Here is a 14,616-nt window from a genome sequence, read left to right as displayed (position 1 = left end):
CGTATAGCACGCACACGAGCATCGCTCGAGCACCGCACACTCGCGCAGGCCTTGCGGCCCACGCTGAGCGCACAGCGCCTCGGCCCATGCTTGCTGCCTGTGTCCGCGCGCGCGCCCAAGGCCTTGGCTGGGCCTGGCCTTGCGCTGGGCCTGGTCGAGGCTTGGCGTGTGTTGGTGATGCGTGTGGCTTGCTAGGCGATGCCCTGGCTTCGTGCTGGGCCTTCGTCCAGCGAGCCTCGTCCGATGCTAATTCGTAAGATACACTTCCGATTAACTTCCCGATTCCGGAATTCATTTCCGATACGAACAATATTTAATATTTCCGAATCCGGAATTAATTTCCGTTTCTAACAAATATTTGATATTTCCGTTTCCGGAATTATTTTCCGATTCCGATAATATTTCCGATTCTGACGATATTTCCGTTTCCGGCAATATTTCCGATTCCGACAATATTTCCATTTCCGATAATATTTTCTGATATGTACCATGTTTCCGTTTCCGACAACATCTACGACTTGGATAATATTTATATTTCCGATACGATCCATATTTCCGTTTCCGGCAATATCATCGTTTCCGGAGTATTCATTTCTTGCTTGTGACGATCTCAGCTCCCACTGAAACCAAGATCCGTCAATTCCGAATATCCATAGATGGAGTATTTAATTCCATTAAATACTTGATCCGTTTACGTACTATTTGTGTGACCCCACGGGTTCAGTCAAGAGTAAGATGTGGATTAATATAATTAATTCCACTTGAACTGAAGCGGCCTCTAGCTAGGCATTCAGCTCACTTGATCTCACTGAATTATTAACTTGTTAATTAATACTGAACCGCATTTATTAGACTTAATATTATATGCATACTTGGACCAAGGGCATTATTTCTTTCATGGGGATCGCTCAACGTAAACCCGCAGGGTAGAGATTGAGGGTTTGGGGGACTGTAACTACCGAGAGGAGTACTCGCTCTTCGATAACTCCAGAGGCAGGATATCCTTACTAGCTCAGCATAAATAATTGAAGGGACATGCGTTAACTATTAAACTAATCTGAATTGATTTTAGCAATATGCAACACATAATACTAGATCGATCGTGATTATCTTGTTTAGATTGATTTAAGGACCTAGCATGATAGTTCAATTGTCCAAGATATTATCTTTATTAGGCCTGATAGAACAATCAGATTTAATAGTTTAACAGTTTTATAAAAGGGCGAGGAAAGCGATTAAATCATGCGAAGGGACACATTACAACGCACCCTTGAGAGGTGCGTCATGGTTCTCAGAAAACTAACCACTTTGGCTTTGCTATTTCTCCTTTTATTTAACGAATCTCAAGTTTCCGGGATTAATTCTTCAGCTACAAGGGACAGGATACGTTATGTTCGATTTTTGGATCGATTGCGACATAACGCAGGATCAATTTCGCAGCGTGAGGCTTAGGCTTAGTGGTTGGAGTCAATACTCAGAATATGAATTGTGTGTGTTGGTTTCACGTCGAATTTGGGGCTGTATTTATAGAAAAGAGTTTGTGGAAAGATAGATTTTTAGAGCACTAATCCAAGAAGAATTAGGAGAGAACACGTACCCAGGTAAAATCAGCGCCCAGGGCTGGGCGCCGAAGATTTCGGTGCCCAGAGCCAGGCGTTGAAAATAGGGTCTGGGCTGTATTTTCTTGTCAGATTTGGACTCGTGGAATACGGAGTCTTTGAGACTTATCCGAGTCTTTTAGTGCGTATTAACTTTATGACGGAATGCGTCTGGGCCCGTTACGAACTCTAGGCTCGTTACGATTTTAATTAATACGTAACTCTTATTTTCGATTTATACTAGGAATAGGATTCCTCTTGCAAATTATATCTCTTTTAGGATTTATGTTGGTGTGCAACACCTAATTCTGACAGGTTTCTATCTTTTATGACTTGCCACTTTTAGCAACTACCCGTTACGTCAGTTACTATTTTAAGCAGGTTTCTATAAATAGTAGGTTCGGGTGAAATGAAAAGGGTGATCGAGATTCGTTATTTTATAGGAGATGCGTTGCCAAGTGGAGATTTATGTTCTCATCATCGAACCTTCCCTTTCGGGAATGGGGACAAAAGTAGGTGTCTACAGTTAGCCCCCAGTTTGACTGAGTCTCGGGATGAGACGATGGTCAAAGTACTGGACGGAGTGCGTCACACAAGCCATAGTGTATGTGACTTGTTTTGCGAGGGTCTCACGAGCCCCCGAGTGATAACATTTGACTTAAGGGTCATCACTTGAAGTGTCGACATATCCCTCACGTGTCATTGGGATTTGTCAACGGATAGTATAGAAACTCCCTCACTTTGTCATTGGAAGTATCTAAAGATGTGTAGAAACTCCCTCACTTAGTCATTGGAAGTAGCTACAGATGTTTTCGAAATCAAAGCTATAAAGTGTAACTGGGCCTGGCCAAGCCCAATCACGAGGTAAAATGTTTTTAAGGATTCTCATTTTCAGGGTTTAGCTAAATGAGAAAACACCCTTGTTTTTATAGGACGTAAAACGAAGGAAAATCCAGCACATCGCTCTTTTTTGGAAAAACGGAAAACCAATCCTTTAATTTTTGGAAAAAGGGAAAACCAGAAAAAGTTATCGCTGCAGCGACTAAGGACCTGCGCGGTTAGTGGCGCAGACCCCGCCGGCTAAAGATGGCGAGCCTGTCAGCTGAGGGTGGACACCCCGTCCGATAGAAGTGGACGAATCTATTTTGAAATTTGTTTGTGCTTTGCTTTTTTTTGAAAATAAGGACCTACGCGGTTTGTGACGTAGACCCCGCCGACTGAAGATGGCGAGCCTGTTTTTTTTTGTTTTTGAAGGTTTCATTTTCGAAAACTGAGGACCTGCGTGATTAGTAACGCAGACCCCGCCGGCTGAAGATGGCGAGCCTGTCCGCTAAGGGTGGACACCCCGTCCGATAGAAGTGGACGAATCTGTTTTGAAGTTTGTTTGTTTTTTTTGAAAATAAGGACCTACGCGGTTTGTGACCTAAACCCCGCCGGCTAAAGATGGCAAGCCTATTTTGAATTTGAAATTTTTATTTTTCGAAAACTGAGGACCTGCGCGGCTAGTGACGCAGACCCCGCCCGCTGAAGGTGGGCGAGCCCTGTCCGCTGAGGGTGGACGTCCCTGAATTCGTTTTTTCGATTTGGAACTCGCGTGGTTCGTGACGCGATGTTGCCCGCTGAAGATGGGCAAGTTCCTATTTCTTTTGTTCATCGTGATTTCTTTTGAGAATTTCTTTTCTTATTCATTCTCGCAGGAGCGAATTCTTTCGAGGGATGCTCGGATTTAGTTGCAACTTGAATGTGGGTTGACAACGTGCTTAGACGGACCATTGTCTCGTGGTCATCATCTTTTATGGTTCTGAGCTAGTCTTTTCGGCTCAATTTTGCCACTACCTGGGTCCTTGATTAGGGGACTATGTATAAGTATCAACGACGACTTTTGTCTTGAGGTCGTAATCCGGTTTTATCTTTTGAGTTTATCCAAACACGGGACTTCGTACAACGTAGTATGGGAATATTGTTTTAACTTTGCATACTCTCTTTTGAAATATATATTTTCTTTCGAGCCCCCAAGCATTCGTGCTTGACTGTCATTTCTTGTCAAAGAGGTTCTTTGGGGATACGCATTTTGTAATGTCCTTGATCGTGTTCGGGATCGTGCTCGTAAGTGCGAGTGATCTTTGTAGTGGTGTGCTACTCTTAACAAAGCCGTGAGGTGCGGCATTCAATTTTCGAGTCGAATGGATACGGCAGGGCCCTATAGAAGTCAGGGTTTCTTTTGGGCCTGGGCTCATTTTCGGCGCCCAGGCATGGGCGGCAGAAATAATTCACGCCCAGGTGGTGCGTTGAAAATGTTGTTTGGCCTCTTGTTCGTTCGTTTATTTCACTTGGAAATTCTACGTATTCTCTTCTCTTTTGTTTTTCTTTATTTTTGGAACGTCGAATTTTAGAGATAACAATGAGTTGAGCTGATTTTCAGCGCCCAAGGCTGGGCGTCGAAATATCTGGCGCCTGGTCCTGGGCGTTGAAAGTGCGTCCCAGGCAGGACTTTCTCGTGATGATTTCTCGAGATGTCGTAGCCGATTGGTGGACTACAGTGTTTGTCGCTTTGGGGCGATTCTTTAAAGGAACTGTCGCTCTTAAGGCGTACAGTTATTGCAATAGTTGGGCGAGTCTATTTGGCCCGAGGAACATACCCTGAGGCGTAAGACTTTGATCGCTCTTGTATATAGTTTTTTCTTTTGAACGCGTTCGTGAATATTCGATACTTAGAATGATGATATGTATGTGCGAACGAGCATTCATAGAATGGCCGTTGAGTGCGGTCCATTAATCAGTTTGCTTGAATCATTTTTTTTGAGCAATGACTGATGTTGAATAGTTTGCTTAGAAGCTTGATAGGGTTCAGGCCCATTCATGAAGTGGGCCCAAGCATCGTGTCTTTTCGATCGTTCAAACATTTGCTTCGAGATTTTTTTTTTTTTTGCTATGGTCGTTTCGTAGCTTGGAGCCCCCACGTATGCATGTTGGGATGTTTACTTTCGGCGTACGATTTTTGTAGGTTCTTTCGAGAAAGATGCCTTGGGGTTCCGCTCGTGTAGGTGCGAGATATCCCTTCCGTGGTAGGTAATGTTTTGCTACCTTTAATCCTTAATGTAGAAGTCGTGTGGCTTGCATTTTGAATTTGGGCGATAAGTAGTGTTTGCCTCTTTTACACATGCTCTTGGTCGTGCCCGCATTATTGCGATATGCCTTACTCTTTTTTAGACTTGTACTGTGGGACGGTTGAACTTATGGTGCGACGTAGGCTTGTGTGGCCTAACGGCGTGTCTTAGAACATTCCTCCAGGTGTTGGGATATCATTATTATTTTTTTGCATTGGAGTACTTCATCACGCCTCGTTCAGGTGCTCGAACAAGTGTAGCACCTACGAATTATTACTTTGTTCGATGCGAGGATTCATAGATGTTTCTTTCTTGTTTTTATCCTTGATTTTTCTTTCGCTTTTGCTTTGGAACGACGTAGACTGTGTAACGGGCGCTTGTTGGGCGAGCGTTATGTGCAGTAGTTTGATCGGAGTTTTGGTGACTCACGATTTTCAGTTACCCTTGTTAGTGGGGTGACTTGATATATTTTAAGTAGCGCTTAGAATTTGGGAGGGGTTGTAGTCATTCTAAGGTTCGTTTTACACGATCAAACCTTAGGATTGCCCCTATGATGTATGTATACCATTAGCGTCGAGAATTTGCGATAAAATCGTCATTTCGAGCATTTTTAGAGTGTTTTTCTCAAGCCCCCAATTGTAGCTACGGGATTGGCTTGGTGCTATAATGCTTGGCATATGTTTTTATGCATTCATGGTGACATGGGTCATGAATAGTTTGAACCAGACTCGTTTAGTGCGATGTACGTTCGAGTAGTGATTTGCTACTTCTCTTGTAAATGTCGTATTGTGCGACATTGCCATGGTCAAGGTAGTCACATGTTGAAGTGTGCCTTGACCAAAAGCTAGGTGCCTTTTTTTTTTACCCATAATCATATTTAGAAATCTTTTTGACTCACTTACAACATCGAGATAAACGCATACTTAGCTTAAACCAACGACACTTTATTATGTTCGAAGAAGTCTTTGAAAATTATTTGAAATCCGAGTCCTACTGTGTACAATCCGAGGTGTCCTAAGTAGGTTGACTTATAGAAGGGTTCGTACAGGATTACATGAGTGAATCAAAATACTGTTACGATTTCTGGAATGCTGTCCAAGGATTTGTTGGAAGCCAGGGTGCAGGCGTCAAGATATCACTTGTGCCCGTGTGGCATATGCTCTAGGCTTTTAGGGCCATCTTTTTCAGATTTGCGGGAATATAAACCGTTTTCAAATTGACTTAGATTTACTTGGTGTATATCTGCACAAAAGGTCAAGGTATACTTAGTTCTTTCCCTAGCTCTTTCATTTCAATTTTTAGCCCCCAGTTGTTATTATGTCTTCTCATTAATGATGCTTTCAGATTTCGATTTTAGATGCCCGTGTCATATGTCTGAGTAGGGTGAGCCTTGGTTAAGTGCCAAGTCCTATTAAAAATGTCTGATTTTTTCAAAGGGGATTCGCAAGCATTTCAATTACCATGAACGGGTGCCCTGAGTTCGAAGGAACGATGGGGCGATGCCGTAGGACAATCCTATTTATTGCAAGCTTACGACCCTTATTACTTGTTGGCGATTATGACTGTGTCTAGTGGTGAAAGAAGGACTTTAAGTGAGTTACTTTGCTTTAGGGAGGGTCAAGTCGAGTACTTTAGAGGTCATGGACGCTCGCGCTAGCCCCCATTCAATTGAGGCAAAGCGATCTTTTGAGTATTGGCTAAATGCCTAAGAGTGTGAGTGCTCCTTCTGGCAAGGGTATGTGCCCTTATTATTTTTCGATGTGTGCTCATTTTGGCATCTTGATGACTTTGATTCTTCCTTTGACTTTAAATTTTTCTTTCGACTTGGATTGCAAGTAATTAAATTTCAATGAGGGACTCTATTTTTTATTCTTGTTATTCTATAGGCTATAATATTTTTGCAAATTGGTTGGACCGAATCATGGATTGCCTACGTATCCGCCTTAGATAGATTTAATTTGGAATCAGGTCTTACGTAGTTCTTAGCCAGAAAATGGTTTCTTAGAATGCCGATTTTAAACAAGTACGTTCGAGTGGGCTCGTAATGTTTGAAAAAAGGGTGAAATAAGTGTACGAAAATTTTGGAGCGCTCGTATTTTGCGTATTTTGAGTATTTTCTACGATCTTCTACCCCCCCAAGTGTTCGTTATTCTTCCGCATATATATAGGAAAATATACGAACACTTTTAGGAATTGGGAGTTGAAAGGGATAAGCAAGAACGACGCTCAGGGCTGGGCGTTATTATTTTCGACGCCCAGGCCTGGGCGTTGAAAACGTGTTCTGGGCTGCCTTTTTGCGCTGCTCCTTTTCGTTTTGTGCCAAATATTTGCGAATCTTTTTTTGTACGCTAAATGCTTCTTTCCCTTTCTTTTCCCTTTCTTCCCCAGTGGAGTCGCCACTGTGAGGGGGTCGAAAAAGCACGAGGCTAATGCGTGACCTCGTCCCTCGTGGGTGTGACGTTTCTTTTTGTCAAATCAAGTGTAATTGGATTTCCTGTGAGTTTACACCCAATTGACTAGTAATATAGGAGTCGCCATTCATTTTTTAACGACAATGAGAAAACCTGACAAAACCCGGTTATCGTGACATAAAGGGAGTGCAATTATGTTTGACCACGACGGCCATAGGTTCCCTTGTGATCCCTGGTGTGGGGATCGCTCAACGTACACCCGCAGGGCAGAGATTGAGGGTTCGGGGGACTGTAACTACCGAGAGGAGTACTCGCTCTTCGATAACTCCAGAGGCAGGATATCCTTACTAGCTCAGCATAAATAATTGAAGGGACATGCGTTAACTATTAAACTAATCTGAATTGATTTTAGCAATATGCAACACATAATACTAGATCGACCGTGATTATCTTGTTTAGATTGATTTAAGGGACCTAGCATGATAGTTCAATTGTCCAAGATATTATCTTTATTAGGCGTGATAGAACAATCAGATTTAATAGTTTAACAGTTTTATAAAAGGGCGAGGAAAGCGATTAAATCATGCGAAGGGACACATTACGACGCACCCTTGAGAGGTGCGTCATGGTTCTCACAAAACTAACCACTTTGGCTTTGCTATTTCTCCTTTCATTTAACGAATCTCAAGTTTTCGGGCTTAATTCTTCAGCTACAAGGGACAGGATACGTTCTGTTCGATTTTTGGATCGATTGCGACAGAACGCGGGATAAATTTCGCAGCGTGAGGCTTAGGCTTAGGGGTTGGAGTCAATACTCAGAATATGAATTGTGTGTGTTGGTTTCACGTCGAATTTGGGGCTGTATTTATAGAAAAGAGTTCGTGTAAAGATAGATTTTTAGAGCACTAATCCAAGATGAATTAGGAGAGAACACGTACCCATGTAATTTCAGCGCCCAGGGCTGGGCGCCGAAGATTTTGGCGCCCAGAGCCAGGCGTTGAAAATAGGGTCTGGGCCGTATTTCCTTGTCAGATTTGGACTCGTGGAATACAGAGTCTTTGAGACTTATCCGAGTCTTTTAGTGCGTATTAACTTTATGACGGAATGCGTCTAGGCCCGTTACGAACTCTAGGCTCGTTAGGATTTTAATTAATACGTAACTCTTATTTTCGATTTATACTAGGAATAGGATTCATCTTGCAAATTCTATCTCTTTTAGGATTTATGTTGGAGTGCAACACCTAATTCTGACAAGTTTCTATCTTTTATGACTTGCCACTTTTAGCAACTACCCGTTACGGCAGTTACTATTTTTAGCAGGTTTCTATAAATAGTAGGTCCGGGTGAAATGAAAAGGGTGATCGAGATTCGTTATTTTATAGGAGATGCGTTGCCAATTGGATATTTATGTTCTCATCATCGAACCTTCCCTTTCGGGAATGGGGACAAAAGTAGGTGTCTACAGTTTCGTACAAGGAAAAAAAAATCATATGCATACCTTGTCGTGTCAAGGAGTTATGTAGTTTCAAGGAGTCTTGTCGTTTCGTACAAGGAAAAAATCATATGTCTGCCTTGTCGTGTCAAGGAGTCATGTCGTTTCAAGGAGTCCTGTCTAACTAGGTTTCAAAATGATTTTTACACTTTCCGTTTTAGTCCGTTTTATAATGTTCTTTACATTGTACTTTATTCTATTTAAGGACATAAAAATTTAATATCTTGCCCTTCCCATAACATTTACAACTATCCACTCACTTTCTCTTACTTTATTTAATTTTTTTACAACCACCCAACTTTTTACACATTTATCTTACTTAATCCATTTTTAAATTATATTCACCCAATTTTTACACATTCTTTCTCTTTTGTCTTAATATTTATGCAAATGATAAATATAAAGACCATTTTAACACGAAGGTAGTGTTTATTTAATGCTCCCTCCCAATTCACGTAACTAAAATCAGTTGTCACGGTGTTCCACCTCCCCTAATCAAAGATATGAAATGGTTGATTCTTCTTAATTAAACATCATATTTTCCATTTTTATACACTAGTTCATAATTTGTGTTCCATAAAAGTAGGAAAGTAAAAATAAAGAAGATCAAACGTGGTAGAAAATGAATACAAAATCTTAGATGTTAGAGAGAGAGGGTGAGAGAGAAAAAGAGAGAGAGCGACCCCCCCCCCCCCAGCCACCGGATCCCACCGCGGAGGCCACCGTTCAACCAGCGAAGTTCTCAAAGGTTGTCACCAGCACTATCAACCACCCCCAACCTCCCCCAATTATTACCAAAACCACCCTGAAAAAACCAAACCTATCCTACGCCGCGATTCTAAAGAACCAAGACAATCCCTTCCTACCCATCACCACCACCACCATCATCGAAAACCTGTCGTCATTGGCATCGATAATCGCCACCCCCCCCCCCCCCCCCACCCAACTATGACCCCTCCATGGAAGATTTCATAAGCTTATACCAAGTTGAAGCCACCACTCTGTCAGAACCATGGGTCCACTCCCTCATCATCAAGGTAATTGGGAAATCATTCTCGGTGGAATTCCTAAGAACTTTTCTTCAGAGAATCTGGAAGCTACAACAACCCCTACAACTTATTGCGCTAGGAAAAGGTTTCTACAACGTGTCTGTGCCAACAGAGGAAACAAGAGAATCAATCCTATCAAATGGGTCATGGTTCATTGCGGGTCACATGCTAATTGTGCAACCATGGACCCTGGGGTTCAAACAGTCTCAAGCTGTAATCTCAAAAGCCCCTATTTGGGTATCACTACCGGAGCTGCCAATTGAGTTCCACTCATTACCAATTTTGCAGAGAATTGCAAACGAAATTGGAAGTTTCATCAAAACAGATATGAATGCAATAGAACAAAACAGAGTCAGGTTTGCAAGAATCCAAGTTCCGTTGGATCTTGCAAAACAGAGGAAGGAGAATGTGTGGTTAGGAGCATTCAAACAAAGAATTCAATATGAAGAAACCCCACAATTTTACTGTGTATGCAAAACAATTTTCCATGGAAAGGAGAGATGCCCTAAGAGACCAGTGGAAAGAGAGGAGCAAAAGAACGGCGATGAAGAAGAACAAATCTCAACCATTGAAAAAACGGTGCAACACGTGGCACTCAAGAAATGAGTGCAAATGAGGAGGCGGGAAACCCTTGGATCCATGTCTCAAGGAAGGGAGCAACTGATAAGTCTACTTTCAGCAAAAAAAGTTTGAAAACTGGAATAGCAGAAGGAAACAAAAAAGTAGATGGAAAGAAGACAGAAAAAGGGGATAAGAGACAACCGCAAAAAGGACAAAATAGGAAAACAAGTGGATCGTTGAAGAAACATACGGTCTTGGTACATAAGGTTGTAACAAGGCTATCAGCCCAATTGGAAAAGAAAGAAACTACAAAGGCCCATAAGAAGAAGCCCATTTCCCAAGCTCGAAGCAAGGTCAGTCCAAATAATTTGAACCGTTTGGAAACTGAAGAGAACACGGTTAATCATACTCCTCATTTACTACCACCTCCTCCCAAACCAATCATAATCTCTCAATCCATTCCAATCCCCACCCTCCATTCTTCACCATCTTCCCAACCAATCCTAGCAACTCAAATTCAACCGTTCACCTTCTCATCCACTGTAAAACCTAAAAGTAAATCAGATCAAAACTCCACACTCATACCCTCCTCCTCTCTACCATCTCCCTCCTTCCCCCTTTCAAAAAATAACCAACTAGAAAAACCTCCTCTCTCCAAAAATGTCAAACTCTCTAGAAGAACAAATGGTGGATCTTGGAAGCGATTCGGAGGAAACAAACCTCACAAAACCACCACCATACATCCAACGATACTTCTATAGTCGTTACACCCCAAACCCCAAGTTCACTCTTCCCTTCCAACCTCTCCCACTCGAATTCCCTTTCCCAATCATCGAACCCACCGCAGATACTCTCTCAACCACTATGTGTGCAAGGAGGCACCGATTTTGACCTACTCGGAGTTTCACGTGAACAGCATGAGGTTCACACTCAGAACACCCTCTCAATGAATAGATGTGAACCCGCCGGCGATACGCCAATTTATGCTGGAACCACAGTGGTTAGACCACCCTTTCAACAACATGGAAATGTCGCCAAAAAAAGGAGGTATGATGATACCTTTTCATTTAACGGACCTCAAAACCCTGAAAGCTTTATCCCCAATTCTAGAAAAATTTGTGAGGTGGTGGTTGAAGAGCAAGGAGGCAAGAATGGGACAGAATGTCTTCCCACCGGAATTGGAATTTCTGGGTGACCCAATCCCAATTCTACCCCAAGTGAGGAAAACTTGGTAGTTGACAGCAAGGAACACACTCAGGGGGACATTTGGAGAAGGAACAAATGCACTGATGGTGATATCAACAACCGAGGATGTACCCAGGTGGAAATCAAGATCCTCCCTGTGAAGGAGATAGAGGAAGGGGACTGCGAGATGGAGCTGGATTTTCTAGTCAGGAAGAAGTTCCTATGGAGCAAGAGGAGCCAAGAATTCATAGACAAGATCGACCCTCTCACCCAGAAGAAGTACAAGGAGTTCTACCGAACTCACAAAATCCTTGACCCGATGATTATTGTAGCATGGAATTGCAGGGGAATTTCCCGTCGAGGTTTTCAAGCCAATATTCGACACCTCTACAAGGAACACATTCCCCAAATCCTTATCCTCACAGAAACTAAAACAAGCCCAAAACACACTGAAAGAATGATGAGAAAGACCCCCTTTGAGAACTATGTGCTGGCTGAACCGTACGGACTCTCCGGTGGGATCGTAGTCATGTGGTACCCCACCTTCATCAACTTCCAGATGATAGGAAGGGACCTCCATGCTATCCATGGTGTGTCGAGGTAAACACTACCCCCTCTTTAAAATTTGTTCTTTCTGCTTATGCTAGTACAAAATATAAAAGTAGATTAGAATCTTGGAATGAATTGATTGACATGTCTAAACATATGACTATTAAAGGAAATAATTCCCTTGGTCCAAGTATGCATTCAATGCTAAGTCTATCCGGAAACGATGATATTGCCGGAAACGAAAATATGGGTCGTAACAGAAATATAAATATTATCCAAGTCGTAGATGTTGCCGGAAACGAAAACATGGTACGTATCGGAAAATATTACCAGAATCGGAAATATTGCCGGAAACGGAAATATTACCGGAATCGGAAATATTGTCGGAATCGGAAATAAATTACGGAATCGGATATATTAAATATTTGTTCGAAACGGAAATAAATTCAGGAATCGAAAATATTAAATATTGTTCGAATCGCAAATGAATTCCGGAATCAGAAAACGAAACGGAAGCGCGACGTACGAAATAATCATCGGACGAGCTTGCTAGACGCAAGGCCCAGCACGAAGCCAGGCCCGCGCAAGCGAAGCCCGCGCAGCGAGGAAGCAAGGGCAGCAGGCCCAGCCGAGCCAAGCGAGCAAAGCCAGCAGCAGCGCCCAAAGCCGTGCCGCGTGCTGCCAGCGCTGCTTGGGCCGAGCCGGGCACAGTGCCCCTCGTGGGCTGCGTGTGTTTGTGCTTGTGCGATGCTACGAATCTTTGGTCGTTTAGGATTGCTCGATTAATTATTTCCTAATTCCACAAGAATTAAATGTTTGATTAAACACTAAATTCTAATGGATTAATCTAACTAGAATTCTAATCGAATTAGTAAATTGAATCCTAGTGGAAATCTAAGTCCGATATTTCCTCCCTATAAATAGGTGATTCATAATCACAATTATAAATCACAATCAAGAAGTATTTATATAGTTTAATTTTAAAATAACTTAATAATTTGCCAAAATAATTAAGCTATCGAATAACATAAAACCTTAGATAATATTCTAGTTAATTGAATCTAAGGCGGATCCGGACGTGCTGTGGATTATCTACGGAGGGACGACACTTGGAGTCCTAAACTTGTTCTTGTTCGGTTTGGGAGCAGCTAGGGAAGGCACGCTTCACATGTATGTATCCTAAATTATGCTAATTGACTATGTGACAATTAATTTGGATTCCTGGCTTTATGATTTTTCGGCATGAAATATATGTTTTATATTTGTCATAACCTAACAGTGGTATTACGAGCCTCTAATTAGTTCCATAATCAATTATTGTTAACATGGTTAAATTTTATAAATTTGCAATGAATTAAAGGGGTGATTAATTAACATGGAAACAGGGGACTATGTGACCATAGATCTTGAGGACATTCAGGAGGAAATTGACTACTGGAACTCAGCTGTAATGTGCTATGTGGTGGGTGCGAACCCTCCCATTCATGTTATGGAGGGGTTTGTTCGAAGAATCTGGAGGAATATGGGAGTTGATAAGGTGGTTTTGAGGGCAAAGGGGGTGTTCTTGGTGAGATTTACTACGATGGAAAAGAGGGATGCTGTACTTAAACTTAATAGACCATTTTTTGATAGTAAACCTGTTGTTTTGAAACCTTGGACTCAAGACATGGATTTCACAAAGGAGGATCTTCGATCTGTTCCTATCTGGGTGAAGCTGCACAGACTGGGTTTCATGTATTGGGGGGAGAGGAGTTTGAGTAAGATAGTGGGGAAAATTGGGGTGTTACAGAAGGTTGATAGTGCAACTGCAAAGAGGGATAAGTTGCAGTTTGCTAGGGTGCAAGTGGAGGTGTTAGTTGAACAGGAATTCCCTGATGTGATTAAATTTGTGAATGAGAAGGGAATGCTGGTGGAGGTGGAGGTGGAGTATGAATGGAGACCACTGGTATGCTCTGTATGCAAAATCATGGGACATGATGCTACAAAATGCAAGAAGGGAGGAAATAGAAGAGTGTGGGTCCCTAGACAGCAGGTGGTCCCTACTGCTGCTGCTGTTGTTACACCTGCTGTTGCTGTACCTGACCTAACTGTTGTTGCATCTGTTTCAACTGAAGTGGTGGCTGCAGATGGTGGTTTTCACACTGTGGTGCACTCTAGTAGGAGAAGAACACAGGGAGCCCCAATCATTCCTACTGGTAACCCTTTTCATGTGTTAACTGAGGAGAACACAATGGATGATGGTGGAAGGAAGGATAGAGTGGGGGATTGTGATGATGGAGATAGGATGGGGATGCAAACTGGTGTTTCTAGGAGAGGGGACTCTCCTGGCAACAATGGATAGAATCATTAGTTGGAATGTGAGGGGGATCAACACCCAGAGGAAGCAAAATGAGGTGAGAGCTTTTGTTCAATCTCATGGTGCTGGGTTAGTTGGTCTTCTTGAGACAAAGGTGCCTTGTGCCAAAATGGGGACCTTGTATGTGAACATGTTCAATGGTTGGTGTTTCACTACCAATAGTTGTAAAAGTAAAGGGGGTAGGATTGTACTAGCTTGGAACCCAAATTCTTTTACTCTTAGTGTGCAGTTGGTCACTAGTCAATTGGTTCATTGCCTAGTGTGCCCAAAGAGTGGTGGTATGGAGTTTGGTTGTACCTTTGTTTATG

At 42.4% G+C, this 14,616-nt stretch overlaps 2 protein-coding genes across 2 annotated transcripts; both read left to right on the top strand.

The window, feature by feature from the left end:
- The first annotated feature begins 9,567 nt into the window (after window positions 1–9,567).
- LOC110792202 (uncharacterized) lies at window positions 9,568–10,263 on the top strand. Its single transcript, XM_021997014.1, has one exon. It carries the CDS (start codon window positions 9,568–9,570, stop codon window positions 10,261–10,263), a length of 696 nt encoding a protein of 231 aa, XP_021852706.1.
- A 3,064-nt stretch (window positions 10,264–13,327) lies between these two features.
- LOC110792201 (uncharacterized) lies at window positions 13,328–14,293 on the top strand. The gene has a single exon (XM_021997013.2). It carries the CDS (start codon window positions 13,328–13,330, stop codon window positions 14,291–14,293), a length of 966 nt encoding a protein of 321 aa, XP_021852705.2.
- Window positions 14,294–14,616: the final 323 nt, after the last annotated feature.

The sequence above is a fragment of the Spinacia oleracea genome, chromosome 1 (genome assembly GCF_020520425.1).
Source record: "Spinacia oleracea cultivar Varoflay chromosome 1, BTI_SOV_V1, whole genome shotgun sequence".
Lineage (NCBI taxonomy): Eukaryota > Viridiplantae > Streptophyta > Magnoliopsida > Caryophyllales > Amaranthaceae > Spinacia > Spinacia oleracea.
Note: the sequence above shows the minus strand (reverse complement) of the source record. Positions and strands in the feature narration are given on the sequence as shown.